Below are 24558 nucleotides of genomic sequence, written 5' to 3' on the forward strand. Positions count from 1 at the left end.
TCTTGGTAACGTGTGACATTATAAACTTTATAATATAAAGCACCCTTTGACCTTTCAATCTGTGTTTCCTGTCTTCCCACAGGGACTGGAGGCCCCTAGAGGCCAGTGTGACAGTGCCTTTCCCTTTGTTTGTCTCCGTCCATAGGCCCACTCCGGGGCTGGCTTATAAAGTCTAGTAATTGGATGAGGACAGGCTGACAAGCCACCTGATCACCTCCAACCTGGTGCTGTTGGAAAAAGGGAAGAGAGGGTGGCCTCGCTGGGCCAGGCCTTCTCTGGGCCCCCAGAGCACTTACCTGAAGGCGGCCAGGTACTCAGGATCCCCCATTGGGGGGTCCAGACCTCCAGCCCAGGCCACATTGACATTGAAGCCCTCACCGCTGCCAGCTCCCACCTGGAAAACAGGAGGCAAGAGAGACGTGAGGAGAGCAGAGTCCCAAGAGAGGAATCCCAGGCTGTCAGTGCTGCAAGACCAGCTCATCCAGCCTCTTCACTTCCAGATGGAGAAACTGAGGCTCAGAGAGGCTCAACAGTCTGCCCAGGATCACACAGCTAGTTGTGACAGAGGCAGAGTAAGGGCCACAAGGGAAAGTCAGTGGGGCTGGAAGCTGTGGTTACCTCATCCACAGCCCCACTGCCTGGGAAGAAGTTGCCATCGTCATGGCGATGAAGGGAGATGTAGAGCACGCTGGGGTCCTGGTAGAAGGTCTGCTGTGTGCCGTTGCCATGGTGAACGTCCTGTGCAGGGAGATGGGCAGTAGATTAGGGCAGGTCTGAAAGCAGAGACATGGAGACTGGGGCAGGTTGGAAAGGTTTCAAGGTCGGTGACCATTCTGAGGGTCAGGAGCCTAGACTGGGGGTGAGAACACGGGGGCTCCTAGAGCTAAACTGTTGCGTGACCCACGGGCACTCTCTGAGCCTCAGTCTCCCCTTGTATGTATAGATGCGTACATAACACGCTAGGTGGGGGTAGCAATAACACGAAACCCTGAAGGGGAGGAAAGAGTACGTGTCAGGGGAGGATTAGTGCCAGGAGAGGGAAGAGTCCAGGGTCACACATGTCAGGAACTCTCGCTATTGCGTCTTGCCCAAGGTCATGGAGTGATGCAAGTGATGGAAACCATGCTCCGCTGCAGAGGGGCAGGACCATGAGGCCCAGCGCTCCCCTCCAGGGAGAGCCATGGTAACTCACAGGACCACGCGTGGGCGCAAGTGTGGAAAGTTCCTCCACTCTCCTCCATTCTGTGTAGGAACGTCCCATAAGCAGATGTCAATGCAAAGTAGTTAGTTAGATGTCAATGCAAAGTAGAGCATGAGGTCGTGCTCCAGAGCTAACAGGCCTCGGTTCAAATCACAGTCTCACAGGACTGACGAGGTGTAGAGCTGTGTGCAAGTTACCTAACCTCTCTGTGCTCAGTTTCCTCATCTGTAAACCAGGTCAGAGTCAGGATTAAATATATGAGGCGTGAAACCATCAGTGTCTGGATGCGATGTGTGGTATGTTGATGTTATGTGTTATTACTGGTACCGTCGCTATCTGCAGGAGAAAGGCAGAAATGATCAGATCTGCAGAAAGAAGCCAACAGAGGCCAGAAGACGGCATTCAAATGGCTCCTCCCCTGTGGGAGCTGAGGCCTTTCCATATACCATCTCCTCTGGGCCTCCCAACAGCCCCGTGATGGGGGCATTATCCTCACCGCATTTTCCCCGTTTTACGCAGTGGGGAAACGGAGGCTCGGGGAGGCTAATGCGGAACTAGGCAGGACGTGAAGCCATGTCTCCTAACGCCAGGCTCAGGGCTCTTTCCACAGGGCTCTCGGACCTGAAGGGGCCAGGACCCGGGACCTACCCAGTCCACGATGAGGATCTTGCTGGCCTTGCCCTGTTGTTGCAGCTGCCGGCAGGCGATGGCCACTGAGTTGAAGAAGCAGAAGCCCCTGGAAGGAAAAGAGAGGTCGTGCCAGCCCATTCCCTCCCCGTGCCACACCCCCCCCCACCTGCCTCTGGCCCGGCCCAGCCCCAGAAGGCTCAGAGGAAGGAGGGGGAACATCCCAAGAGGAGGGCCTTGAGGGCCTGCCCCCTACCTCAGCCCACCCAGGCCTCCCCCAGGCCTTACATGGCTGTGGAATGGTCTGCATGGTGTCCTGGGGGCCGAACCACAGCAAAACCGTTCTGGAAACAGAAAAAATGCTTGTCAACAAAACAGCCAGACCTCTGACCCACACCTCCATGAACCTGCCCCCACCCACCCCATCCCCAGGCTCCTCCCCCGAGAAGGGACCACAGGGCAACAGCTGCCAGCGTTACTGACCATGACCAGGCCGGGTATCAAGGGCCCTGTGCTGACCCCCAGGCCGTGAACACAGAACCTCCCACTCCGGTGGCTCCTAGCTTTTATCACTTTGTTGTAACAACAGCTATTATTTGTTGGGCAAAATCTATGTGCCTGGCGCTGTGCTAGGCGCTGGGTAAATGCTGGATTTCATCCTCACAACTCTCTGAGGTAAATGTTATCTAATCTACCTAAGATAAACATTGTTATTATATCTGGTTTACAAACAGTAGAAACCTGGAGCTTAGGCGGGTTTCACAACACGTGCAAAGTTGCCTGGTTGCAGATGGTGGAGCTAGGACTTGGGACTATGAGCTCCTAAACAGCGGGGGGGGGGGGGGGGGGGCGCTCGACACAAGCCCCCAGAAGGTGCCCAGCCCAGAGCAAATGAGCAAATGAGCGCCAACCCGGTCTGTAAAACCTCAGCATCACAAACAGGCGCTCTGCCAACGCACGGGGCTCCCGAGAGGCCCTGCAACTTGCCCACGGTCACACAGCGGGTCTGTGTTAACCGATCCTGGATGATCGTGACCCTGTCTCTCTTAGAGATTACAGGGCCGGGGCACGGTGGCTTGCTTCCCCACCAGGTAACAGGAGCCTAGGGTTCAGATCTCATCTTGGTCCCCAGAGCTCTCAATTTCCCTTTCGAAACCCTATGGTGATATCCAAGAGGAATGTGATGCTGGGTGTCGGGTCTGGCCTTCCCCGCTACCCCATCCTCTGCCTCCTTCCTCCGTGGCTTGCCCACCCTCCACTCGAACCTCCTACCTTTAGCTCTCGGGAAGCCACTTTGAAGGCGAGGTCAGTGACGCTGCCGGCAGCCCAGCGGGCCGCGTTGGAGGAGTGCAGCTCGTTCCAGATGGTGTCGGTATCCACCTGCGGGGGCCAGAGTCAGGGCCCGCATCATCCAAGGCCTCCCACGGCAGCCAGGGCCCGGGGGGCGGTGCCCACCCCACGGCCAGGACCCCAGGGGCAGGGAGCTGGGCAGACGGCGCTGCCGCCCCACTGCCCCGCCGCCCAGAAAAGCAAGGCCTCCCGTGTCCCCCAGTCCCGGCACGACTTCTCCTTCCCAGCTTCAGTCCATATCACCAGCCCGCAACTGGCCAGCACTCTGCCGGCAGCATCGCGCCTGCCCCCCGGTCAGAGGAGGGGGCATGGCGTTACCTGGGCGGGACTTGGGGTTTGGGCCTGGAGGGGGTTTTAAGCCCCAGCTGACTCTGCTCAGGCCCTCGGGACCGTCGGAGCTCGAGGGGCCGTCTGCACCACTGTCTTCCACTCGGGGCCCCTAGCCCAGGCTGGGAGGCCCCCCAAACCCAGTCCCTGGGCCTCAAGGCTAGGGAGGGGCCGGGGGGCGTGATGGGGAGATGGGGAGGGCGAGGCGGACCGAGAGAGGCGAGGAAGGCAGAGAGAGTCGCAAGAGGCTGGAGAAAGAGAGAGAGACAGAGACAGAGAGGGAGCGGAGGGAGGAGAAAACAGAAGCAACAACAGTTGGAAAAATCAGAAAGTGGCAAGAAATGGGAAGTTGTGAACAGGGCGCTGACCGGCTCCCACGCAGCCCCCCAGCGACAGCTCCCATTTCCCTCCAGGACCGGGCCTCCGTCCCCTGCCTCCACACGCCCGGTTTGGTTTGCACAGGGACCTTTTGAGGGGAGGAGAGCACTGCCAGGAGGCAGAAGTCCCCAGGCAGGGTGAGAGGGAGCAGGGAAAGCTAGGGCGTGGGAGGGACAGGCCTGGGTCGCCAAGGACACCAGAGGCATCCCCACAGCCCCGGGCCGGGCAGCCCACTCCAGGGACGCAAAGCAGCCTGGAGGCCAGCGCGCTCACGAAGGGAGATGAGCCCCAGCCCCGGGCTCGGCCCTGCTCTTTGAGCCTCCTCAACATCCACCAAATGCCTTCGAAGTGTGAGGGATGGGACTCCACCCTCAGGAGGACACGCCCGCCACAGGGAGCTTCCAGCCAGCACAGGGGCACTACGGGAGAGCCCCTGGCCCACGGGGCCCGCAGAACCACAAGAACAAGCAGGCAGGGGCTGGGCCTGGGAGGACGGAAGGGAGGAGGTCTGAGAGCCCGTGGCCATGCGCGCTCGAGACCTCGGCACACTTACCCCAACGCCACCGCAGGGCAGCATCACGAACATCCGCTGTGCCAGGAGCCCTGCGGGGAGAGGTCCAGGTGTGTGAGCTGAATCTGCTCAGCCTCCGGCCCGGCCGGGAGCGGGGAAGCTCTGAGAAGAGGGCCAGGTGGGGTGGGCAGGGAGGGGTGGAGGTGGGCAGCAGAGGGACGAGGGGCGGCATGGGGGGGGGTCCCGGACGCTGGAGGGACAGGCTGGGCGGAGCTAGGACTAGAGCACAGGGGATGCTCAGGCTGGGTGAGCCAGGGGAGGTCTGGGGGCCCCAGGCGCCATCGGTCCCCTACCTGCCAGCTTCCCATTGTCCAGTTTGAGGCGGCTGAGCGGGTTGGTGCCATAGAGGAGCACGTGCCGCTCCGAGTGCACTGACTGCAGCTCCTCCAGGGAGGCCTTCCGGCCCCGTAGAGACTGAGGAAGGACCCACAGAGCTCCTGAGCCCCTGCTGCCCCTTCCCTGCCATTCCCACCATCCCACCGCCCCTCATCTCACTCTGGCTCCAGGGCCTCCCAGCCCCTTCCCTTCCGTGACCCTCACGTTCTCCGATCCCACAGCCCCTCCCCTGCCTCCTTACCTCACACTGGCTCCGGAGCCCTCGCTCCAGCAGCCGGGACCAGATGCTCTGGATGCGGCCTGCGTGCTCCGGGTGCCTGCTGTTGTCTCCGCAGGAGCACTGGTGCTTCAGCATTACTGAGTCATAGACCAGCCCTGCGGAGAGCAGGGGTCAGGGCCAGGGCACCGGGGAGTCCCCACCCCCAGCCCCCCCTGGAGCCAGGCCGGGCACGCCCTCCACACCCCCGCACAGCCCCACATGCCCCATCCTGCCCCTCAGAGCCCGTACGCACACCCCCAGCTGCTTACCCAGGCAGCCTTGAGCACCTCACCCACACAGCACGCCGCCCCAGCCAGCACAACTGCCCCCAGCCACCGCCTTCCCGACTCACTGACCCCCCTCACGTGGCCCGGGGACCATGACCATGACCTCAAGAGCTCAGAGCCTAACAAAGGGAGGCCTGATGGCAGGGGCTCGCACTGGATGTCATGACCCAAATAGGCGCCCCCATACTGGGAGCTGGGAAGTCCACAGTGGGCCATGTGACAGGACGGATGCAGTTTTGGGGAAGTGACTGTTTCAGCCTGACCAGCGGGACGCCCAGAGGAGGGCCCTGCACACTGCCAGTGGGAGGGTCACTTTCAGAACATCTCAGGACATCAGGATCTTCAGAATGCTCACAGCATTTGACCCGGGGATGCCACTCCTTGAGAGTGACCCTCGGGAAACAATCCCAGGGATAGGGGGAGATTTACAGAAATTTACAAGGAAATTCAAATGAGGAAAAATGAGTAACCACCTAACTGCTCAACCAATAGGAAATCTTTAAACAAAAATACTGTGATGACATACTGTAAGATCTCATTTTTAAAGTTTAGTTATATCACAAAGTGTTCATAATGTGCAAGTATGAATAAAGCAGGGTACAAAATGTAGCCACAAAATGTACTGTATGTGGGATTTATAGATGTGGTTAAAACAAAGACTGGCCTGAAATATGGCAGCATTTACAAGGGATTGCCTCTGGGTGGTGGGATACTGGCTGGTGATTTTTGTTCCATTCTTAGGCTTTTCTGTATTTTTCAAAATTTCTAAAATGCTCTTGAGTTATTTTCACAAGTAGAGCAACAATAATAAATATCATTTTTGAAGGCCCGGACTAGCTGTCAGGAGACCTCAATTCTTAGCTTGGCCTGACTGCCAGCTTGCTGTCCCCTTCGATTTCCTGAGCCTGGGTCTCCTCAATTGTAAAATGAGAACAACCAGTTGTTCCACGGGACACTGGGGGGATCTCATAAGACTATAAGAAAGTGCTCTGTGGCCTCGAAAAATGTCCTGAGTGAACCATGACACAGACATGGTCCTCTGCCCCGAGCCCCTGTGTGCCACTTCCCCAGCCACTTCCTCCTGCCCTCCAATCCGGGCCTTACCTGTGGTGAAGGGCAGGGTCCGGGCAGGGGTCTCTGAGCTGGGCAGGACACGGGCCTGGCTGGTGGGCTCTGGGGTTGGCAGTGAGGCAGGCGCGGCTGGGGACGACTGAGCCCTGGACAGAGGCCGGTGACCGCCCTGGGCCAGGGAAGGCAGCACGGAGTCCCCAGTGGCTCCCCGGGGGAGCCGCCCGGCCAGTCGCTGCTGCTCCCAGAGGTACACCTGAGGGACACAGGGGTCTCAGTCTCCAGGTTCTCAGGACCCTGCTCCATCCGCCTCTGCCCACGGCCTTGGACACGTCCAGGCAGGCCCCTTTTCTGCAGAAGCCTCTGGCCCTGCCTCCCAGCTGGGCTCTGGCCTTTGAGTCGCTGAGCTCCCTGTCCCCACCAACCCCCCGAAAGGTCTGCACCCCAGACTGACCACCCTATTCCACCAGAGCTCCCTGGGCCCTTGAGACTCCAAGGCAAGAACCTGGGTGAGGGGCCTCAGGCTGGCTCTGACCAGGATCTCCTTGTCTCCAAAGACTGCCAACCACCCAAGGACACAGGGACCTGCGTGAGCCTGCACATATGTGGCCTGCTACCACGTGTTACAGGCTGAGTTGTGCCCCCTCCCACCTCATATTCATGATGGAAATCCTAACTCCCAGTCCCTCAGAATGTAACCTGATTTGGAGATACGGTCTTTACAGAGGTACTCAAGTTAAAAATGAGGTCGTTAGGGTCAGCTCCAATATGACTCTTGTCCTTACGAAAAGGGGAAATTGGGACACAGACGTGGACAAGAAGGAAGACGATGTGCAGACCCAGGGAGAAGGTGGCCGTCTACAAGCCAAGGAGAGAGGCCTGGGACGGCTCCTTCCCTCACAGCCCTCAGAGAGAACAACCCTGCCAACACCTTGATTTCAGACCTCTAGCCTCCAGAACTGTGGGAAAATAAGCTCTGTTGTTTAAGCCATCCAGTTTGCAGCACTTGTTACAACAGCTCCAGCAAACCAATACCCCATGGCTTGACTTGCACAGTTGAAGGGCTGAGCCCGTTTCTGCCCCACCTCCTGCCCTAGCACCTTCCTGGAAACAGTATAAGCGGTCACAGGGGAGAAGTCCTAGGGCAGGAATGTGTGAGGCTCTGTGAAAGGCCAGTCTCGCTGCTGGACGAGGGACACGGCTTCACCCTGAGATGGGAAGGCTGCTGGAGGGTGCGGCACGTGTATGTGCACACGTGTCTGTCTGTCTGTAACTTGCTGTGGATTTGGCAGAGGAACTGTGGGTCCCAGAGCTGTCCCCTGCGCTGATATCCTATCTCCCTCCCTTCCATCTTTACCAGGCCCCAGAGTCTCCTGACTACGCCTTCCGAGGGGCAGCTGGGCACTACCATACCTGCTGGTGCTGCTGGAGAGGAATAGGGCCTCTGGCCTCATGCTGCCCATGGCTGGACTCCCTGTGCTCCAGGCCGTCATCCCCCAGCGGCCCCACTCCCCCGCCGTCTGTCTCGAGGTCCTCAGCCGAGGGTATCTGCCGCAGTCGGGGCTTCTCACTCGGCTTGGCTGGCCTCTGGGGAAGGGAGATGCGAGCTGAGAGACATGCTGGGGCAAGGACTGTGCGGTGGGGAGTGGTGGGCTGGGCGAGGCGGTCCCTCATCCTGCTGCGACTCCAGTGGCCGTGCAGCCCTGGGCCCCCAGGAGCCACACGTCCTCCCTCCGACCCTCCAGATCTCTGCCCCTCCTAAGTCTCCCTTCTTTCAGCCCCCAGGGTCCCAGTTTAGCAACCCCTCACCACCTCCCCGACCCAGTTCCACTCACCTTGATCAGCTGGACGTGAGGTTTGAGCCGCTCCAGGCGGGGCTGCAGGGGGCCCAGCAGTGGGGGGGCAGTGGCGCTTGGGGGCAGGGGCTCTGAGCGGGTCCGGCTCAGCGGCCGGTGGAGGCCTGACCCGGAGGGCCGCTCGGTGGTCAGTAAGGACTGGGCAAAGTGGAAGGGCAGGGGCCCAAGCCCGGGCACTGGAAAGAACGGGGTGGGGGGCATAAGGAGGGAACCACAGGCAGGAGCAGAAGGAAGCAAGAGCGGGGAGGGGTGGGGCAGGGGGAGGGGGCGAGCCCGGGACTCAGCAGGGAGACGCACAGGAGGACGGGACCCTGCCCACGCTTGGCTCTCAGCAGGGTGCAGGGATTCAGCCCCTCTCCTGTAGAAGCTGGGACTCACCAGTCAGCAGGGGGGCGTGAGAGACCGAAGGATCCAGGAGGAGAATGGGCTGCAGGCGAGAGGGCAGGGCGCCTCCAGCCTCGGGCTCCAGGCCGTGGGGCAGGAAGAGGGGAGCATGGGGACTCGCCAGGACTGGCCCCCGAGGGCCCAGAGTCGCATGGGTCCTGCGGTCACCATCAGCCTGGAGGAGAGGTGGGGAGCATCACAGGGGAGAAGACCCCAGTAGGGAGACGGTGAAGGCCATCAGGTGGGGTGTAGGAGAAGGGAGAGAGAGATCTCAGGCGCTTGGGGTGGGGGAGGGCGCCTCAGCCACTCACCCTGGCAGGGGCGGGCAGCCCCAGCGTGATTGTGGGCAGCAAGGCGAACGGGGCCAGAGAGGTCTCCTGCAGCCGCAGCCGCTGGCCCAAGAGCGCCTGCCATGGGAGCAGGGCAGGGGTCACCGGTCCCAGACCTCAAACCCCGGGCACGCCTTCCCCAGAACCCCCAGGACGCTCCGGTGGGGGATGCCCAGACCCTGCGGCCCCAGCCTGGTCGGGCCGCCTGCTGAGAGGAGCCTCAGAACTGCCCCCGAGAGCCCAGCCTGGCAAGGCCTTACCTCGGAGCCCAGGACCGGGTTGGGGCCGTGCTCGCTGTCATTGGGGGAGCTGCACCCTGACGCCGGCGTGCTGCTACTGCTGGGGGAGGAGTCTGAGGGTTGGGGAGAGGGGGACGCGCAGTCAGGGGCCAGGAGGCGGGGCCAAGAGGCGGGGCCAGGAACAAACCCCTTCCCCAGTGGGCGGGCTCCGCTTCCTGCTTTCTTCCCAGCAGGGCGGGCAGAAGGGAGACCGCTACCAGTCTCCAGTGCCTTTGGACACTTATTTGTTTAGCGTGCCCCTTCTTCTGGTCAGGCGGCAGCTCAGCCAACAGAGCAAGGGGGCGGGGGGTTGAGCCCCAACTCGCCCCCTGGCGAGTGTGTAGGACACCCTCCGACAGATACCCATGGCAGCCCTGAGGCGGGCATCCCTTGTCTGGGTGGGGCCTGACCCAGAGGGACCGGGCCTGCCACCCGCCCACCGCGCCGGGCCTCACCGCCGAGGGTTTCTGCTGGCCGCCGCCGGAGGCTGGGCGGGGCGCTCTCCTTCCGCAGCAGCGGGTTCTTCCTCCGCTCCAGGGACTTCTTGGGCTTGTAGCGCAGCTTCAGGTTGGGCTCAGAGACTGTGGGAACACCGACGTTACGAGGCCCACACCCACCCCCCCGGTCTCCGGCCTACGCCCTCCCTCCCAGTCCTCTCTGAGAGAGGCCAGAGAAGGCAGTGCCAGAGAGAAAGCCACCGGGTGCAGACTGTCCCCCGCCTAGCCAGGCCCCCCCTCCCTGACCCTCATCCAAGGCCCTTCCCCCTTTCCCCTGGAGGGTCCCTGCCGGCCTGTCCCACGCACCTGTCTTACGCAGAGGGAAGTGTTCTGGGGGGTCGCTGGGCGGGCCGGGAACAGGAGGCAGGAAGCTGCTGAGCATGGAACGGGCAGCTCCTTCCGTCTCCAAGGGCTCAAGAGTTCTGTGGAGTGAGTGCCAAGGCTGCTTCAGAGGGGCAGGCATGCCCAGAGGCCTGGCAGCCATCTCATTCCACCCTTTGGGACCTGCTAAGGAAGGCAGCAGCCCGCAGGGTCAGGAAGTGCCTCGCCGGCAGGAATAGCGGCCATCTCCAGGTGGCAGCATTGGGCCACCCATCCTACCAGCAGCCCACTGGTGATGCCGCCCTCGGACCTAGGCATAGGAGCCAGGGTCCCGGGGCTTGGGTAAGGGCCAGACTCCTGTTCTAGGAATCAGGATATTTTTGTGCTTAGAGGAAGATATAAAGAGAAAAGAAAGCTAGCGTGGTGTCTGTGTGAGAGTGTGTGCGACAGGCGGGGGAGGAGAGAGAATTAAAGGACAAGAGGGTAGGTATCAGTTGGGAGAGGGGTTCGGGGGAGGCCTTATGATTAGAAGTGAGGGGTGAGGACCAGGTGATGGGCAGCTGGGAGGAAGAGGGGGCGGGTGTATGTGTGCTCACAGGTTGCCATCCAGGGAGGAGGGGCGCAGCAGGGACACGAGGGGTCAGGTGGGAGAGGGAGTTACCTGTAGGGAACGCTGGGGCTATTGGGATGGACCGTCCTCTCTAAGGCTGCCTGCTGTTTCTTCAGAATCACCTCTGCCAGCTTCTGCTTGACCACACTGCTGGCTACGGCACCTGCAGGGGCAGAAATCATCAGTGGGTTGGGGGTGGGTGGACTGGTGGCCTCCCTGGAACATTCTCTGCCCGTTGCCCTGACCATGCCCCCAGGACGAGGCATCCCAGGGACCCCCTCAGGCAAGAGCCAAGCCTGAGGCCCCACCCCTTCTGTGAAGCCTGCGGGTCCCCCTTCACCCCCACCTACATTCACCGGCAGTGCCCAGCAAGCAGAGGGGGACCCAGGCTGGCATTCCCCCCTCCCATGCCCACACAGGAGGCCGTGGACACCGGCTGGGGAGGCCGCCATGCTTACTTCGCTTGCTCTTGTCCTTATTGAGAAGCTGCCGCAGCTCTTGCTCCTGCTGCCCCACCTGCAACTCGGGCAACGGCGTGTCCATTGAGAGCTGTGGGGAGGGCCGGCCGCCCAGGGAGGGGCGAGGAGTTGGAGACGGAGGCGAGGGTCTGGGGAGGCTGAAGGGAGGGAGGGGTGCCGGGTCTGAGCTCGAGGCTGCTGCGTGCGTGGGGCGCTCTGTCTTTACCCTCATGGTCTCCGCCGAGCGCTGGGTCTGCAGGCCAGCCAGGAAGAGGTGGTGGTGCAGGCGCTGGGGGTGCTGCAGGGCCAGCAGCGTGGGCTCCGGCGGGGGCTCCACCGGGGGCCGCTGGCCCACCCGCAGGTCCATGGGCTGGGGCTGAGGGCCTGGCGTGTCTGCGCAGGGCCTGGGGCAGCCTGAGCACACAGAGAGGGCAGGGTCGGCCGGAAAGCTCTGCAGGTGCACGGTTACCTAACCAGCCTCCTTCAGATTCGCTTGACGATGGTAAAACACCCTCCAGGGACCTTTTCCTCACTGCACCCTCACCACAGTCCTGCACGGTAGTTATTTTCAAGTCTGTTTCACCCATGAGAAAAGGAGGTCATATAAACTACACAGTTCGTCTATCGCTGGTGCTGTTTGGATTGAGCTTTCTGACTCCAAGCATAGAGTTTTCCACGAAATACGGTGCCCCTCCAGGCCAGGATTGGGGGCTGCAGGGATTTAGAGATGGGCTGAGGGCCCTTTAGTGATGCATTCTGGGCCCTGACCTCTCCTTCCCTTCTTCCCACCCTGGAAGGAGGACTGGGCCCAGCTGCCCTCTGATGAGCTGCGCTCAGACACAGCGATCGGACAGGCAGTCCCCCTTGTTCAGCCTCCAGCCCCAAAGGGCGTCCCAGGCCCTCTCCGCTGCCATCCTCCCTACTCTATCCCAGGCCGTAGGATAAAGGAGAGGCGCCTCAAACCCACAGCCAGCCCTGGCCTGCACCCTGGGCCTGCACAGCCCACATGCCCGTGGAGCCTGCGCCCGGGTACCCTCACGCCAGCTCTGGGCCTGGCGTGGCGAGGACAGCAGCCTCAGCTGCCTCTTCTCGAGTGTCCCCTGCACCCACGCCAGGAGCACCCTGCCAGGGCTGTGGATGCAGGGGCTATTTATAACTAGCTGCCAGACCAGGTCCTGTGCCAGCACCGCCTGCTGGGCCAGGCTGGGCTCAGCAGCCAGAGACGTTCTGAGGTGCTCAGAGGTGGACAGTTATCCTGGAGAAGGGGAAGCAGGTGGGGCTGGGAGCAAGTGCCCTCAGACAGGGCACACAAGCGGGGAGACCTTTCCGGAGAGGCCTCCTTCAGCTCACCCAACGCCGGGCCTCCCGGATGGGGGCAGCCGCAGGCCGTCCTCCGGGCCTGAGCTGAGGACGACTGGCAGGACTGAGGAGGGCTGTGGCAGAGACCAGCTGGGGAGTGAGGACACGCGGCGTCCGGGCCCAACTCAACCATTATCTTAACATCCATGGCACACGTGCACACTCGCTGCAAACCCTTTTACCTCATCACCCCCGTAGGCCCTGGGAGGTAGTTATTACTATTCCCACAAGAGGAAACTGAGGCGCAGGTGAGGGGACCTGGCCAAGGCCACCCAGCTCGGGGCACAGTGAGCTCGGGTTCCGTCCTGCTGAGGCCAGCGCTCCGGCTCCATCTTCCCACTGACTTCCAGGAAGCCACCTCCCCCGCCCCACCCCCAGAGGGGTCTCTCACTGGGCAAAGGCAGAGGGGCTTGCAGCAGGTGGTCACTAAGCGGTGTCTGTTCTCACGTTCTCTGACCGTGAGATGGAGACGAGAGGAGCAGAGGAGGGAGACGCCCTCACGACTCTCTGGATGTCAAGAGACCGGAGCGGGTGTCTGGGCACCCGATGTGGCCAAGAGCAGGCAATGCACTGCTTTGATGTTCCCACCTCTTGTTCATGTGTCCACCCAGGGACCCCCAAATTCTCTCGTTCTGCTTCCGTCTGGGCCTCTGATGCCATTGCACTCCCGCCCCAGGAAAGGTCTCAGTCTTCCCACGTCAGGTGTCCTGGCTTTCTGGGGTGACTCCCCTGGTGATGCAAGAGGGCCCTCAGGGCACCCAGGGCAGGCCACCCAGACTTCAGCCATACAGACTGGGAGCGGCCCCGTCCCTCTCTCCCAGCACTGCCTTGGCCTCCAGAGCAGAAAGCTGCTGGGAACATGGGAGGGGCTCTGCCTACAACCCTGGCAACGCCTCTCAGGGTGACTCAGCATTTGGGGGTCTCCACAGCCTGATGCTAAGCCGGCTTCTCTCAGCTTTGCCTCCCACATCTGAACACGGACCCTCCCCCTCAGCCGTCAGCTCCCGTCCCGTCACAGCCCATGTACCTTCCGTCCGCTGAGCTTTAGCTCACAACGTCGCCCTGCTGGTGCCGTCCTCCTCCCTTGATTCTACTTTTCCAGCTCCTACCCTGACTTCCAAGCCCAGCTGGAGTCTTCCCTCTTTCCTGGACCCAGCCCAGTGCCCTGCGTCAAGCCCTCTTCTGGATTTCCATCACGCTGGCTGTTCTGTGCCCTGAAAGCACCGCCCAGGCAGGTACCGAATCTGAATTAAGCTCCAAGGGCAGGGACTTGGTTTTGCCTATCGCTCACTATCCCATCACCTAGAACAGTACCTAGCAAGCGACAGGCACCCAATAAATACTGTTTGATTCAATGAATAAATCTCTATGTCCTCGGTGCCCTGGAACAGAGGTGGGGTTCATTAATGTTTCTTTTTCTTTTTCCAATTTCTGTCTTTAAATTTTTAGAAAATTACACAACTAGGAGAACTAAATAACAGTAGGTGGTGAACTTACTGTTTCTTGGATGGATGGACAAACTCCTTAATCAGCTGCCCCCTCCTTTGGAACTGGTCACATATCGCATTCGACCATTATTTCTCTTTTTACTTGTATATCTTGTCTCCCCACCTGCCTGTAAGCTTTTGGTGGCTATGACTGAATCAAAGAAGACAGCGGCCTTCCTTTCTCCCTGCCATAGTTTGGGTGTCAGGTGTGCACCTTGCACCCAACAGGCCCTCGTCCGGTCCAGCCCCCGCCCCTGACCCATGGGCACGTCCTAAACCCTCCTCGCCCAGCACGGCCTAACAGCAGCAGGGGCAAGGAACGGTGAGAGACCACGGAGAGGGGTCCTCTCCCTCCCACCCGAGCAGCACGAGGCATCTTCCCACCCCGCAGGGCTGGTGTGAGGACTGCAGAGCCTACAAATGAGAACGAGCCGCCTCGCCCAGAGCCCCCGAGGCAGGGGTCTGAGCATAAATATTAGCTTCCTACTTGCCTTCCTGTTTCACTGCACCAGCATGAACAAGAAGAGCATCCTGCCTTTCCTTTTCCTGTTGTGCTTCCCAGCTCTGGGGCCAGCCTGGATCCAGAGTTGCCGCTCTTATCCCCCCTCTTACCCCTTCCCCACAAAACCCCAACTTCGCCCCCTCCCCCAGAACCCCAACCTCCCAACTCTCTGGCCAATCAGCCAGCCACCCTTCTGAACCACCCCTCAGCTCCTTGCCCCCCTTCTGTCCTTTCCAGCCACATCTTCCACCCCCCACCACACTCTCCCTCAGGCCCGCTCTTACCTGTGCCAGGGGGACTGGGGCAGTGGGCACCCGGGCTCACCTGGGTCCCATCTGTAGAGAGAAGAGAGATGGAGTGAAGCGGCTGCCGGGAGGGGCAGGGGGGGAGGAGGAGGAGAGAGGGCCAAGCCAGGCAGGCTGCCTGCTGGTCCCGGAGGCCCCACTCCAGCCCGAGGGCACCTCCAGCAGAAGCTAACGGAAAAGACAAGACCCCACCCCATTCCTTTCCTCGAGCTCCCGTGCCGCCTGAGAGCGATCCCCAGCTCCATCTTCCTCATCTGATCTTTCAAGCGGCTCAGGTATCTTGCTCTGCTGGAGCTCAGTCCACAGCAAGAAACTCAGGAGGCCCTGGTGTACGCAACGGTGCCCTCAGCCCTCCCTGATGTGCTCAGATACAATCTTCCTTGGGCAGCCAAACCAGGCTCCCCTAGCCCGAAGGGGGAGAAGAGGGCTGGGGGGCGAGGTGGGAGAGCACGGCTGGTAAGACTGCACTAAGGATGCCAGGAGGGAGATGGGGAGCAAGGGAGAGCAGGCCTGGAAGGGGAGCTGGGGCCCTCTCTGAGGCTTCCACAGTGCGGGAGGTACCAGGTCGTGGCCTGGAGGTCAAGTCAGATCTGGTGGGAGCTGTGAAGTGGCGGGTCTGGAATGCATAGCTCAAGGGCCCCACGGTAGGAACCCCTTTCCTCCTCCTGCCCCATCCTGGGTCCTGCAGCCTCTGTGCCCCCCGAGAAGAGAACCACTCAGCCTTTTTCGTGGATAACCTGAAAAAGAAGTCTTTCCTTCTGGAAATGGTCACCTCTCCCAGGCTTCTAGGCTCAGCCCAGGGCCCCTCATCCCGTTCAGAACCCATGGAACCCCATGGTAGGGCCGGTGCTGTCGGAAGCCGAGAGGCCAGGGGATCCCAGGGGCTGGCTGGGGTGGGGAAAGACAGAGCTGAGTCCTGAGGCCACCTTTCCCTCCTGCTGTCCCAGCTCAGGGCCAAGGGGATGGAGCCTGGAGCCTGGACGCCTCCTGGAGGGGGATGTGGTAGAAGCCCTCCTCAGGCAGAAGGGGTATCTTCCGAAGGACAACTGGCAGGCGCTGCACTGCTGCCTAAGGGGCAGCCCCAGTCCTCTTCCAGAAGCTGGAAGAGGACAAGTCCCTGCAGGCAGGAGCCTCTGGGGGAGGCAGCAACTCTGGGCACAGAGAGACTCCCACCAACTGCCCTCAGACACTAGTGGCCCGCGCTTCCGATGACGACATTTGGTAGGGAAATGCCGCTCCACCTGTTCAAATGCTGCCCATTCTCTGAAGTCCGGTGCAAGGCCGTCTCCTCATGAAGCTCACCCTGACCGCCCTCCACTTACCACCCACAGCGCCCACTCTGTGCCCACCGCCTCGACACTCCATTAATCAGGGTCTCTGCGGTGTCACTGCGAAGCCATGCCCATCTGCTCCTAACACCTTGCTGGGCACCTGGCATGCTCTGTTAGGAACTGGCGACTTGAACACAATGACGCTCCCCTGGCCCCCTGCCTAGCACATGGCATGTGTGCTTCTCAGGGTTTGTGAGCCTCAGGGAACAGGAGTACGGGAGGCAGCCTCCCCTCCCCAGGATGTGGTAGCCCCCCACCCTGGACTCTCTTAGGACCTCCCCTTTCTTCTGCGGGACCTGGTCCTCCAAGAGAGGTTTCTGAACTGGGCTCCCGGGTGCAGTCCCGGAGACCGTGTCTGGCCTGGGGTCCTTGGCCTCCAGTCCCTACCTCCTGGGAATTCTCCCCTAGCTCCCTCGGTCCCTGCCTGAGGGCTGGCCAGCGGCTCTCACGCGTGGGAGCACAGCCAGCTTCTCTGTGCCCAGCTCCCCTGGTAACCATGGATTCGGGACACTGTGCACCCTCTGGATAGGACAAAAGCTAATGGCCCTGAAATCTGTAGTGTTTGTTACGGGGCCCAAAAGGGATGTTCTGTGATGATGATCTATGATGATATAAACTCTGTTCAGAAAAGCTGTGTGTGCATGTGTGTGTGTGTGTGTGTGTGTGTGTGTGTGTGTGCGTGTGTGTGTGTGTGTGTGTGTGTGTGTATTGCCGACAGGGGCAGCTTCTAAAAGCAATGCCTCGAAAAACTTCTGCTTCTCCTCCAACCCCCTAGGTTTGTACTGAGAGCCTTTGGATTCAGAAGATCCCAGAGCAAGAGAGATAAGATCTGGGGACAGCTCTCCTGTGTACCGGAGAGAGGAAAGTATCTAAAGGCACCCAGGCAGCGGCTGTACTGAAACCAGAAAGCGGCATCCCAGGCTTGGGGATGAATCTGGGGACCCCTCTTCTCATCAGCGCCTCTCAGAGCGCTGTTACCACTAATCTGGGGTCAGACTGAAATAAAATCAGGAGTGAATGGACCCGAGGGACAGAAAACACTGCGTAGGGCTGGACCCTTCTCCACACAGCTCCGGACCTGGGTTTAGAGCTCTCATTTCTGGAATCCTGGCCACCCCCCTATTTCTATCTTCTTTGGAAGCAACTCTAGTCAGGCTGAAGAGGCAGTTTACCTCGTGCTGAGGTTCCTATCAAGTCACCTTCCCCAACCAGACACCTGATCTTACCCAGAAATCCCACCCTAATGGGTCCACCCCGGCCCTCAGCAACCTCCAGGGCAGACACAAATGCCACTCTTCTGTCCCCTAAGCACAAGCTGGCCTCCCACTCCTCCCTTGTTGCCCCAGGCCCTCACCTGCCCAGCAGATGTGACTGGAAACCCGAGCCCGGCCTGACCACCTGCTCTCCCGGTGCTGCCAGCCCTGCATCGGGGAGGGCTTCCCCAGGAGCAACGCCACCCACAAGCCCCCTCCTAACGCCGCCTCCGATGTCTTTGTCGAGGCTGTGTCCCCCTCCCTGGTCTCCTGAGGAGCTGAAAAAGGAGAAGCAGGCAGACCCAGGCCCTGCAGGCAGAGGAAAACAGGCAGGAGCAAGAGGCCAAGCCCTGGGTCCAGGGCGGACTCCCTCCACCCCCCACCCCGCCCTCCTCAGCTCGGGTCTGCTTCCCCTGACACGGGCAGACCAAGTTTGACTTCGTGGGGGGCTGGCAAAGAAGACAAAGCTGGGGGTGAAATGGCTTCAGGAAGGCCCGAGAATAAATGAACAGAAGAGAGAACATCATGGCTGCCTGACTCTCTGACACAGAGTGAGGACTGTGCAGTGTACATTGGATCTGATGGGGCTTTAGAGATTTGCAGGCCAACACTCTCACTTCCCAGGGAGGGAAAGAAAGAGGGCAAGGGCCTATGTCATGGTCACCCAGCAGGTCAGTGGTACAGCCAGGCCGGACCAGACCAGTGCAGGGGGAAACCGAAGAAGCTGATCCCCAAAGCAGGTACTAAGTACCTCTGTGTGAGGTCACTGGTCCAGGTCTCGAAGGGATAGAAAAGTGAATAAAACCTGGTTCTCACTTTAAGGAGTTTAAGGTACAGCCCACAGTTTTTTGTTTTTGTTTTTTTTTAATTGAAAAGTATACTACTTGCAGTATACTAATTATTTCAAAGTATACTTTGAAATAATTCAAAGAGCCCCTGAAAGTATGAAACCAGAAGTTTCTCACTCATCCAACTCCCTAGAACTTCCCTAGACTCAACCCCTCTTAACAGTTTCTTGTGTCCCCCTTCCAGAAATTCTCTGCTGGTTATTAATTCTATTGCTCATTATCTTGGCACCAAGCTGCTTATTACTCAGATTTATCCAGAATCCAGTGGGCTGCACGCTGGCTGGAAACTCCTGCCCCGTGAAGTAATAGAAGCGAGGGTCCACAGCACAGAGGACATTGGCTTTGAGGTCAGATGGACGTGGGTTCAAACTCTGACTCCCTCAGTGACCGGCAGGGAGAGCCAGGGACACGTTGCAGCCTGGGCAAGCCTTGGCTATGCCTCTGAAATGAGAGGATAAGAATATGGACTGGGAAGAGGTCGTCTGAGATGAGCAACGCTGTGTGTGAAGCAGGGAGCACACGGTGGGTGCTCCCGCAATGGTCGTGATTCATACTGCAGCCTCCCTCTGGCACAAGCATTTCAGTGTCTGGTACCACCTGTGTCCTCCCCTCGTCTGCCACAGTCCACTTTCTCCCAGATGTATTCCCGGTCCCATCTCTTAACCCGACTCTCCCAACCACAGGCTCTTCTCTTTCTCCTCCATCTGAACTTCTGTAAACTAACACTTTACTGTGTGCCAGGAGTTGTTCTAGGTGCCCCACGTTTGCTAATTCGCCTAACCCTCATGACAAACCTATGAGGTGGTTACTGTTTTTATCCCCATTATATAGATTAGTCAACTGAGGCCCAGCAGTATTAAATAACTTGTCTGAAGGCACATAACATGGGAGTGGCTGAGCTGGGACTCGAGCCAGGCAACTGGGCTCCAGAATCCATGTTGTCAAGCGATCCTCTCCGCTGCTGCTCCCCAGCACTTCCACTCCCACAGGCCAGCGGGTGGACAGCAAATGCAGGACCCGGCAGGGCACAGGGAAAGATCAAAAAGTCCCATAGCCCCCCAGAGACCCGAACCAGCGGCAAACTCCAGCCCTGCTGCAGGTTAGAGGGCAGACGCTGCCTGTTCCACCTTTGGGCCCCCATGAAGACAATCCCCCCATATCACTTATAGATAGCAACTGCTGACTCCGCAGATTCTAAGAAAGGATTTCGTACTATAGGTGGGAACAGGGGCCGGCGACCGACAGGATGGGGGCTTGGAGGAACACTGGCTTCATCTTCCAGGCGGTCGGGGGCCCTGCCCCATCCCTTCTTTAGATGCTCCGCTGGGCGGGCGGGGCGGGCAGAGGCTCGGCTCCCAGGTGAGCGGCCTGGGATGTGGACCTGCCCAGACAAAGGCCTCCAGTCAGGCCGAGGCAGGGGGCCGCCGCTCTGCAGGCTCAGCAGCTGTGCGCCAGGCAGGAGGCTGGACGTGAGGGCCGCAAGGCCGGCCCTCCGCCTCCGCAGCCAGCATGCCCCTTTCCCCGCGCCTGGGGCCCTGGGGCAGCTATTTTTAGCTCTTGACACCTGGGTATTTTGCAGCCGCAGGATGTCCGGTTTGGAGTCTCTTTCTGGGAATCCCACATGGGGCAGTTGTAAACAGCCCCACGCAGCGGTGGCCCGAGCTGGGAGCTGGCACCCCCCTTTCTGCTGTTTGAGATGAATCAAACAGGAAGCAGACGTAACCATGGCAGCGGCAGCTTGAGCTCCCTGGGGGTGGGAAAGCGTCCTCCCTGGCTCCTTGTCCCTGCCCCAAGTCCATTCCATTTTGTGGCCTCTCCTCACAGATGGCAGGGGGAGCTGGGCCGTTCTGAGTTGTGAGCGGCTGGCAGTTCCTGGGACTGGCGCTCTCTGGAGAGCCTCACTGCCCTCTGGCAAAGAAAAACAGAAGTCCCTCCAAGCCCGGCCCGCTCCCGCTCCCGGGGCCTCTCAGCCCACCACTCAGGCTTCCCCGGCTGCCCTCTGTGAAGGTGGGAAGGGGAGGGCAGAGCCACTCGCTCAGGGTGTGCGGCACCCCTGAGCAGGCAGGTTCCCCCAGTCCCAGGCCCAGCCCCCTGGTCCAGCCTGCCCTAGGGTTTCCCAGCTCCCGAAAGGCCTCAAAAACCCCGGTTCCCACTTACCCTCACTCCCCTGTTCCAGGAGCACCAATCCCTGAAATAGGAAGTTCAGCATGATGTCTAACCACCATCTTTCCTATCATAAGCAAAACAGCCCGAGCAGTCAAGATGGGGCCCCCATCTGTAACACGGGGAGAAGAGTCGAGTTTCTATCAGCTTCTGCCTTTGTCTCTCCCCCTCCCCCACCCCCTGGTGCCCCACTTACACCAGCTGCTCCCTCTTAGCCGCCCGCCAGCCCCAGCCAGTCTTTCTCAAGGGCCAGCGCTTGCCCCAACAGGAAGCACGGTCACCGCCCCGGGGCTGTCTCGGAGCCGCTCCTTTCTCCCCTCTGAGGTCTCCTGTTCATGCCCTTGCCCTCACTGATCCCTCAGCTTCTGGAGACCCTGCTTCCCTGTGCACCCCACCTCTGCCTCCCGCAGGTTCTGCCTCTCCCACATGTGCCTTCCCGGCTCCTCTCACCTGTGCCACCCACGAGGCCACTCGGCCCACTCCCGAGACTGCCAGGGAAAAGCTTAAGCTACGATACTAATGTCCATCATTATTATTTTATTATTAGAAGTAACTAGTAATATTAGTATGATCAACAACCATGTGCTGAATGCTTACTGGGTGCTGGTTACTGTGCTAAGTGTCTGACTTGTACCGTCTCATTCGGTCCTCACAACCACCCTATGAGGTCGATACTGCTACCATCCTCACGTTACAAAGGAAGGAAACTGAGGCTCAGAGAGGTTAAGAAACTTGCCGAGGTCACACAGGTGGTAAGTGGGGCTTCTGGGACTCCAGAACCTAAGCTATCATCACTACACTGGTGTTTACAACTAGTCCCACCCACCGAGGTGAGGTAAGGCCACCAAGGGGCCACAGGACATAGTGCGGTCCCAACATCTGAAGGCCTGGGCGTGACTCACATGTTCCCACAGCGCCGGTACTCCATCCAGAAAACAACAACAAAAATAAAAACAGAATCCTCTCTGCCCGTGTCCCGCACATGCTTTTTCATGCCCAGGAGGCACTCCCCGACCCCATCCTCACTTCCTTTTTCATCTTACGTTTTCCCTGCTTTTTAAATGTACATATTACCATTGTATCATTTCCTGTAAACTGCCCCCAGCAGGGTATAACTAAACAAGCAAACCCCCAGGTGCCCTGGAGGATCAATGCTGTGTGAAAGCACTCTGGAAACTGTCAAGCCCTGTCTAAAATGCAGGTTGCATAACCAGAGCAAGACACCCACAGAGCAGCTACTTGGGAGTGAATCGAATCCCCCAGGGAGGGGATGCTCTCGCACTCTCTCCTCTCTCACACACCGGGGCAGGCCATGGGCAGGGATGGAGGCACCCACAAGTGCAAAAGGGAGCACCCATCTTCAGGGCAGGCTCCTGGGGACCAGGAACATAACCAAACAGCCGTCAGCACCCTTGGACCTGGGGCAGGGAGAGACAGAGGCCACAGCGAGACCTTGGCCTGCTCCATGGCCCGGGGCATCACGGATATGAGTCCGTGAATAGCAACAAGCTATGAATGCTGGCACTCACAGGGATGCCACATTAATATTCATGACAGTAAATACCAGATCCCCATCCCAGTTATGCCCCAGAATCCCACTCATTTTGCCTGTTATTTTTGGAAGATGGCAGAACTCTGTCGGGTAGATTCTCCAGGTGACATGATTCCCTTTTGTGGCCACGGATGCCCTTGAGACTCGCTCAGCTGGGGTTTTTCCAGACCACAGATCCAGCCAGGGTGCTTACACAGCTTTCAGGGAATTCAAAAGCCAGATGCATAGTCCTGGGTACAGATTTGGACAAACCAGCTGTGAAGGACAATTTCTAGCCAACTGCGAATTCGATGAGATGAAAATTTACTGCACTGGAAGGTGGAGATCACTGACTGAAAAAAATGGCATACGTGGTATGGTCTTGTTTTGGTAAGAAGCACGATATATAAAGGCACGTCAGGAGATGGGAAGGTGTACACTGAGGTACTGTGGCAGTGATCTCCCATTGCTGGGATTGGGATGTTTCTTATTCTTTCATTTTTGCTCCTCTGTGTTGTCTGATTGTCTACGATGCACAGGAACTGCCTCTGTAATAATAAAACAGAACTGATGTGTATATGTACACCCACACAATATCAAGATGGCACTGCCAATGGGCGGCAAAGTCAGGATGCGACCTCTGGTTCCCGTGAGAACTAGGACATAGGGCTTTCACTGATTCCACGTATTACATTCTTGGACCCCATATCCTCTGGAGTTCTGCATTATCTACAGCTCAGCATCCTCCGCCTCTCCCGAATCATACAGAGGGCCTAGCACAGGCCTGGGCACCAAGTCAGGACTGACTTAATGGATGCCTGTAGGCTGAATAATGATGATTTCCTGAAAGAAATGCCTCCTGCCCCTTCCAGGGCCACTGTGCTGGGAATACTGACTGCTGACATCACTGACCTTCTCATCCCTCCTCTGCCTCATGCTCCTCTTAAAAGCTGCCAGGGAGGGGGCTAAAATAAAGGTCACCCCAACAGATGCTGGCAAGGTACTTACTCCACAGCAGGGCCATCAGGGCCGGTCCCATCCCAGACCCTCCCCAGTGCCAGCTGGCAGCGAGGCCCTCAGGTTCCCCCGCATCCTGCCTCACTGGGAGAGGCCAGGGGTGGGGGAGTGAAAGAGAGAAGGGGTCCACCCTGTGACTTCTGGCTATAGACTCCCGCTGTTCCAGGCCCTTATGGGTGGAGGAATCTGGAACAGTGAATTTGGCCTGGTTTTTCCTGTGAACTGGGGCTGAGCCCAGTTTCTGTTCTTCATGTCTTTAACATTCCCTATCCCTGACCTTCAAAAATATGAACAATAACATCAATAATAGTGATAATATTCTGTGTGCACTGACTTCATACCAGACACGGTGCTAACCTTACTTACTTTAATCTTGAGAACAACTCCAGGAGCTTGAAACTATTATTATTTTCATATTACAGAGATGGAGAAACTGAGGCACAGAGAGCCCTGTGCCCAAGGTTACACTTAGTGGTTTGCAGGAGAAACAAGGACGCTGCCACATTCCTCCCTCTGTGTCCTCACTCGGAAGGCCCTTCTGCCGAGCTTTGCAATGGGCACAGGAGAGTCGAGGGTGATCATTCACATCTGTAGGGCGCATTAGAATCCACCGCGTGTTAATACGCGCGTATGAGCAAATCCCCACATGAAAGACTAGGAAATCAAGTCTCAGAGCCCTTGGCAGCCTTGCACGAGGTCCCATAGCCATTCAGCTGGGATTCAAACCCAGGTCTTTGGTCTGAGAATGGCAAGCTTCTTCCCCTCTATCACACAGTCTCCTTGGCCCAACTCTCAAGATGGCTCTGAAGGCCTGGAAGGGAGATGCACAGCCTCTAGCACCCTGGAGATGAAGCCTGCGCCCAGCCCCTCGCCCGGTGGGGGTGGGGTGCTGTGCCAGCACCTCATCAGCGGCTCCACCGTGACTCACTCCTGGGACCCAGGGGAAACACAGCCCTGAGCTGCGGGCAAACACGGCCTGCCGCCTGCCCCGCCTCCAGCTCCCCGCCTCCACATTTGCTAACCGAAACCCGGCTGCTGCTATTTTTAACCCTCCAGCTCCCCCTGGCCTGGGGCTCCCCCCTTCACCCCACCCCCACCCCCTGCCCCAACCGGGTGCTACCAGCCCGTCATTCTGAGAGCAGTTCCACAACCTGAACGCCCAGGAGGGCGCAGCGGATGCCCGTGCAGGTTTGTGGGGCGAGCAAAACAAGACGGTTACGGCCCCGTCGCCCCGTCGCCGAATTCCCCCACCCCGACGCTTTCCGAACCTGTGGCTCCCCGCCTGCCCCGCTTCTCCCTGTCATCCTGGCAGCGGGGGAGGGAGGAATGGCACTTCCAGGGCTGGGGTGGGGGGGCGCTGCAGGAGCCAGAGCTGGCCTCCTCGGGGTGCAAGAGAGCTGAGCTGGACTCCCGAAGAGAGATGGGGTCCCCTCATTCCCCCCAGGCCACCAGGCTCGCCCTGAAAGCCCAGGGTCTCTGCCCACCAGGGTTTCCAATCCCTGCAGGCAACATGGGGAAAAAAGGAAGTGGCTGGTGAAGGGGTGGGGATGGTGAGTTTAGCCCAGGGCCCTCCTCGTGAGGTGTCCCCTCCCCATCCTGGGCAGAAGGCCTGGGAGACACAGGAG

At 59.2% G+C, this 24558-nt stretch overlaps 1 protein-coding gene across 6 annotated transcripts in view; it reads right to left on the minus strand.

The window, feature by feature from the left end:
• Positions 1 to 24558, minus strand: part of HDAC7 (histone deacetylase 7) — a 35874-nt gene that overhangs the window by 5306 nt on the left and 6010 nt on the right. For 2 of the 6 annotated variants that reach the window (XM_082349356.1, XM_082349358.1), the window contains exons 2-20: positions 14770 to 14820; positions 11138 to 11551; positions 10731 to 10842; positions 10055 to 10170; positions 9707 to 9832; positions 9234 to 9325; positions 8956 to 9051; positions 8639 to 8819; positions 8240 to 8436; positions 7818 to 7991; positions 6441 to 6660; positions 5032 to 5165; positions 4748 to 4868; positions 4437 to 4486; positions 3101 to 3208; positions 2117 to 2172; positions 1850 to 1937; positions 619 to 738; positions 297 to 394 (exon numbers count right to left, since the gene is read on the minus strand). In XM_082349356.1, coding sequence (XP_082205482.1) covers positions 297 to 394; positions 619 to 738; positions 1850 to 1937; positions 2117 to 2172; positions 3101 to 3208; positions 4437 to 4486; positions 4748 to 4868; positions 5032 to 5165; positions 6441 to 6660; positions 7818 to 7991; positions 8240 to 8436; positions 8639 to 8819; positions 8956 to 9051; positions 9234 to 9325; positions 9707 to 9832; positions 10055 to 10170; positions 10731 to 10842; positions 11138 to 11504 — 2456 coding nt within the window. In that variant the 5' untranslated portion in view covers positions 11505 to 11551; positions 14770 to 14820. Of the gene's footprint in view, positions 1 to 296; positions 395 to 618; positions 739 to 1849; positions 1938 to 2116; positions 2173 to 3100; positions 3209 to 4436; positions 4487 to 4747; positions 4869 to 5031; positions 5166 to 6440; positions 6661 to 7817; positions 7992 to 8239; positions 8437 to 8638; positions 8820 to 8955; positions 9052 to 9233; positions 9326 to 9706; positions 9833 to 10054; positions 10171 to 10730; positions 10843 to 11137; positions 11552 to 14769; positions 14821 to 24558 lie in introns of those variants that run through there. The other 4 variants (XM_082349355.1, XM_082349354.1, XM_082349357.1 and 1 more) reach the window with 4 other exon arrangements.

Source organism: Balaenoptera borealis (assembly GCF_965194805.1).
Source record: "Balaenoptera borealis genome assembly, chromosome: 13".
NCBI classification, from domain to species: domain Eukaryota; kingdom Metazoa; phylum Chordata; class Mammalia; order Artiodactyla; family Balaenopteridae; genus Balaenoptera; species Balaenoptera borealis.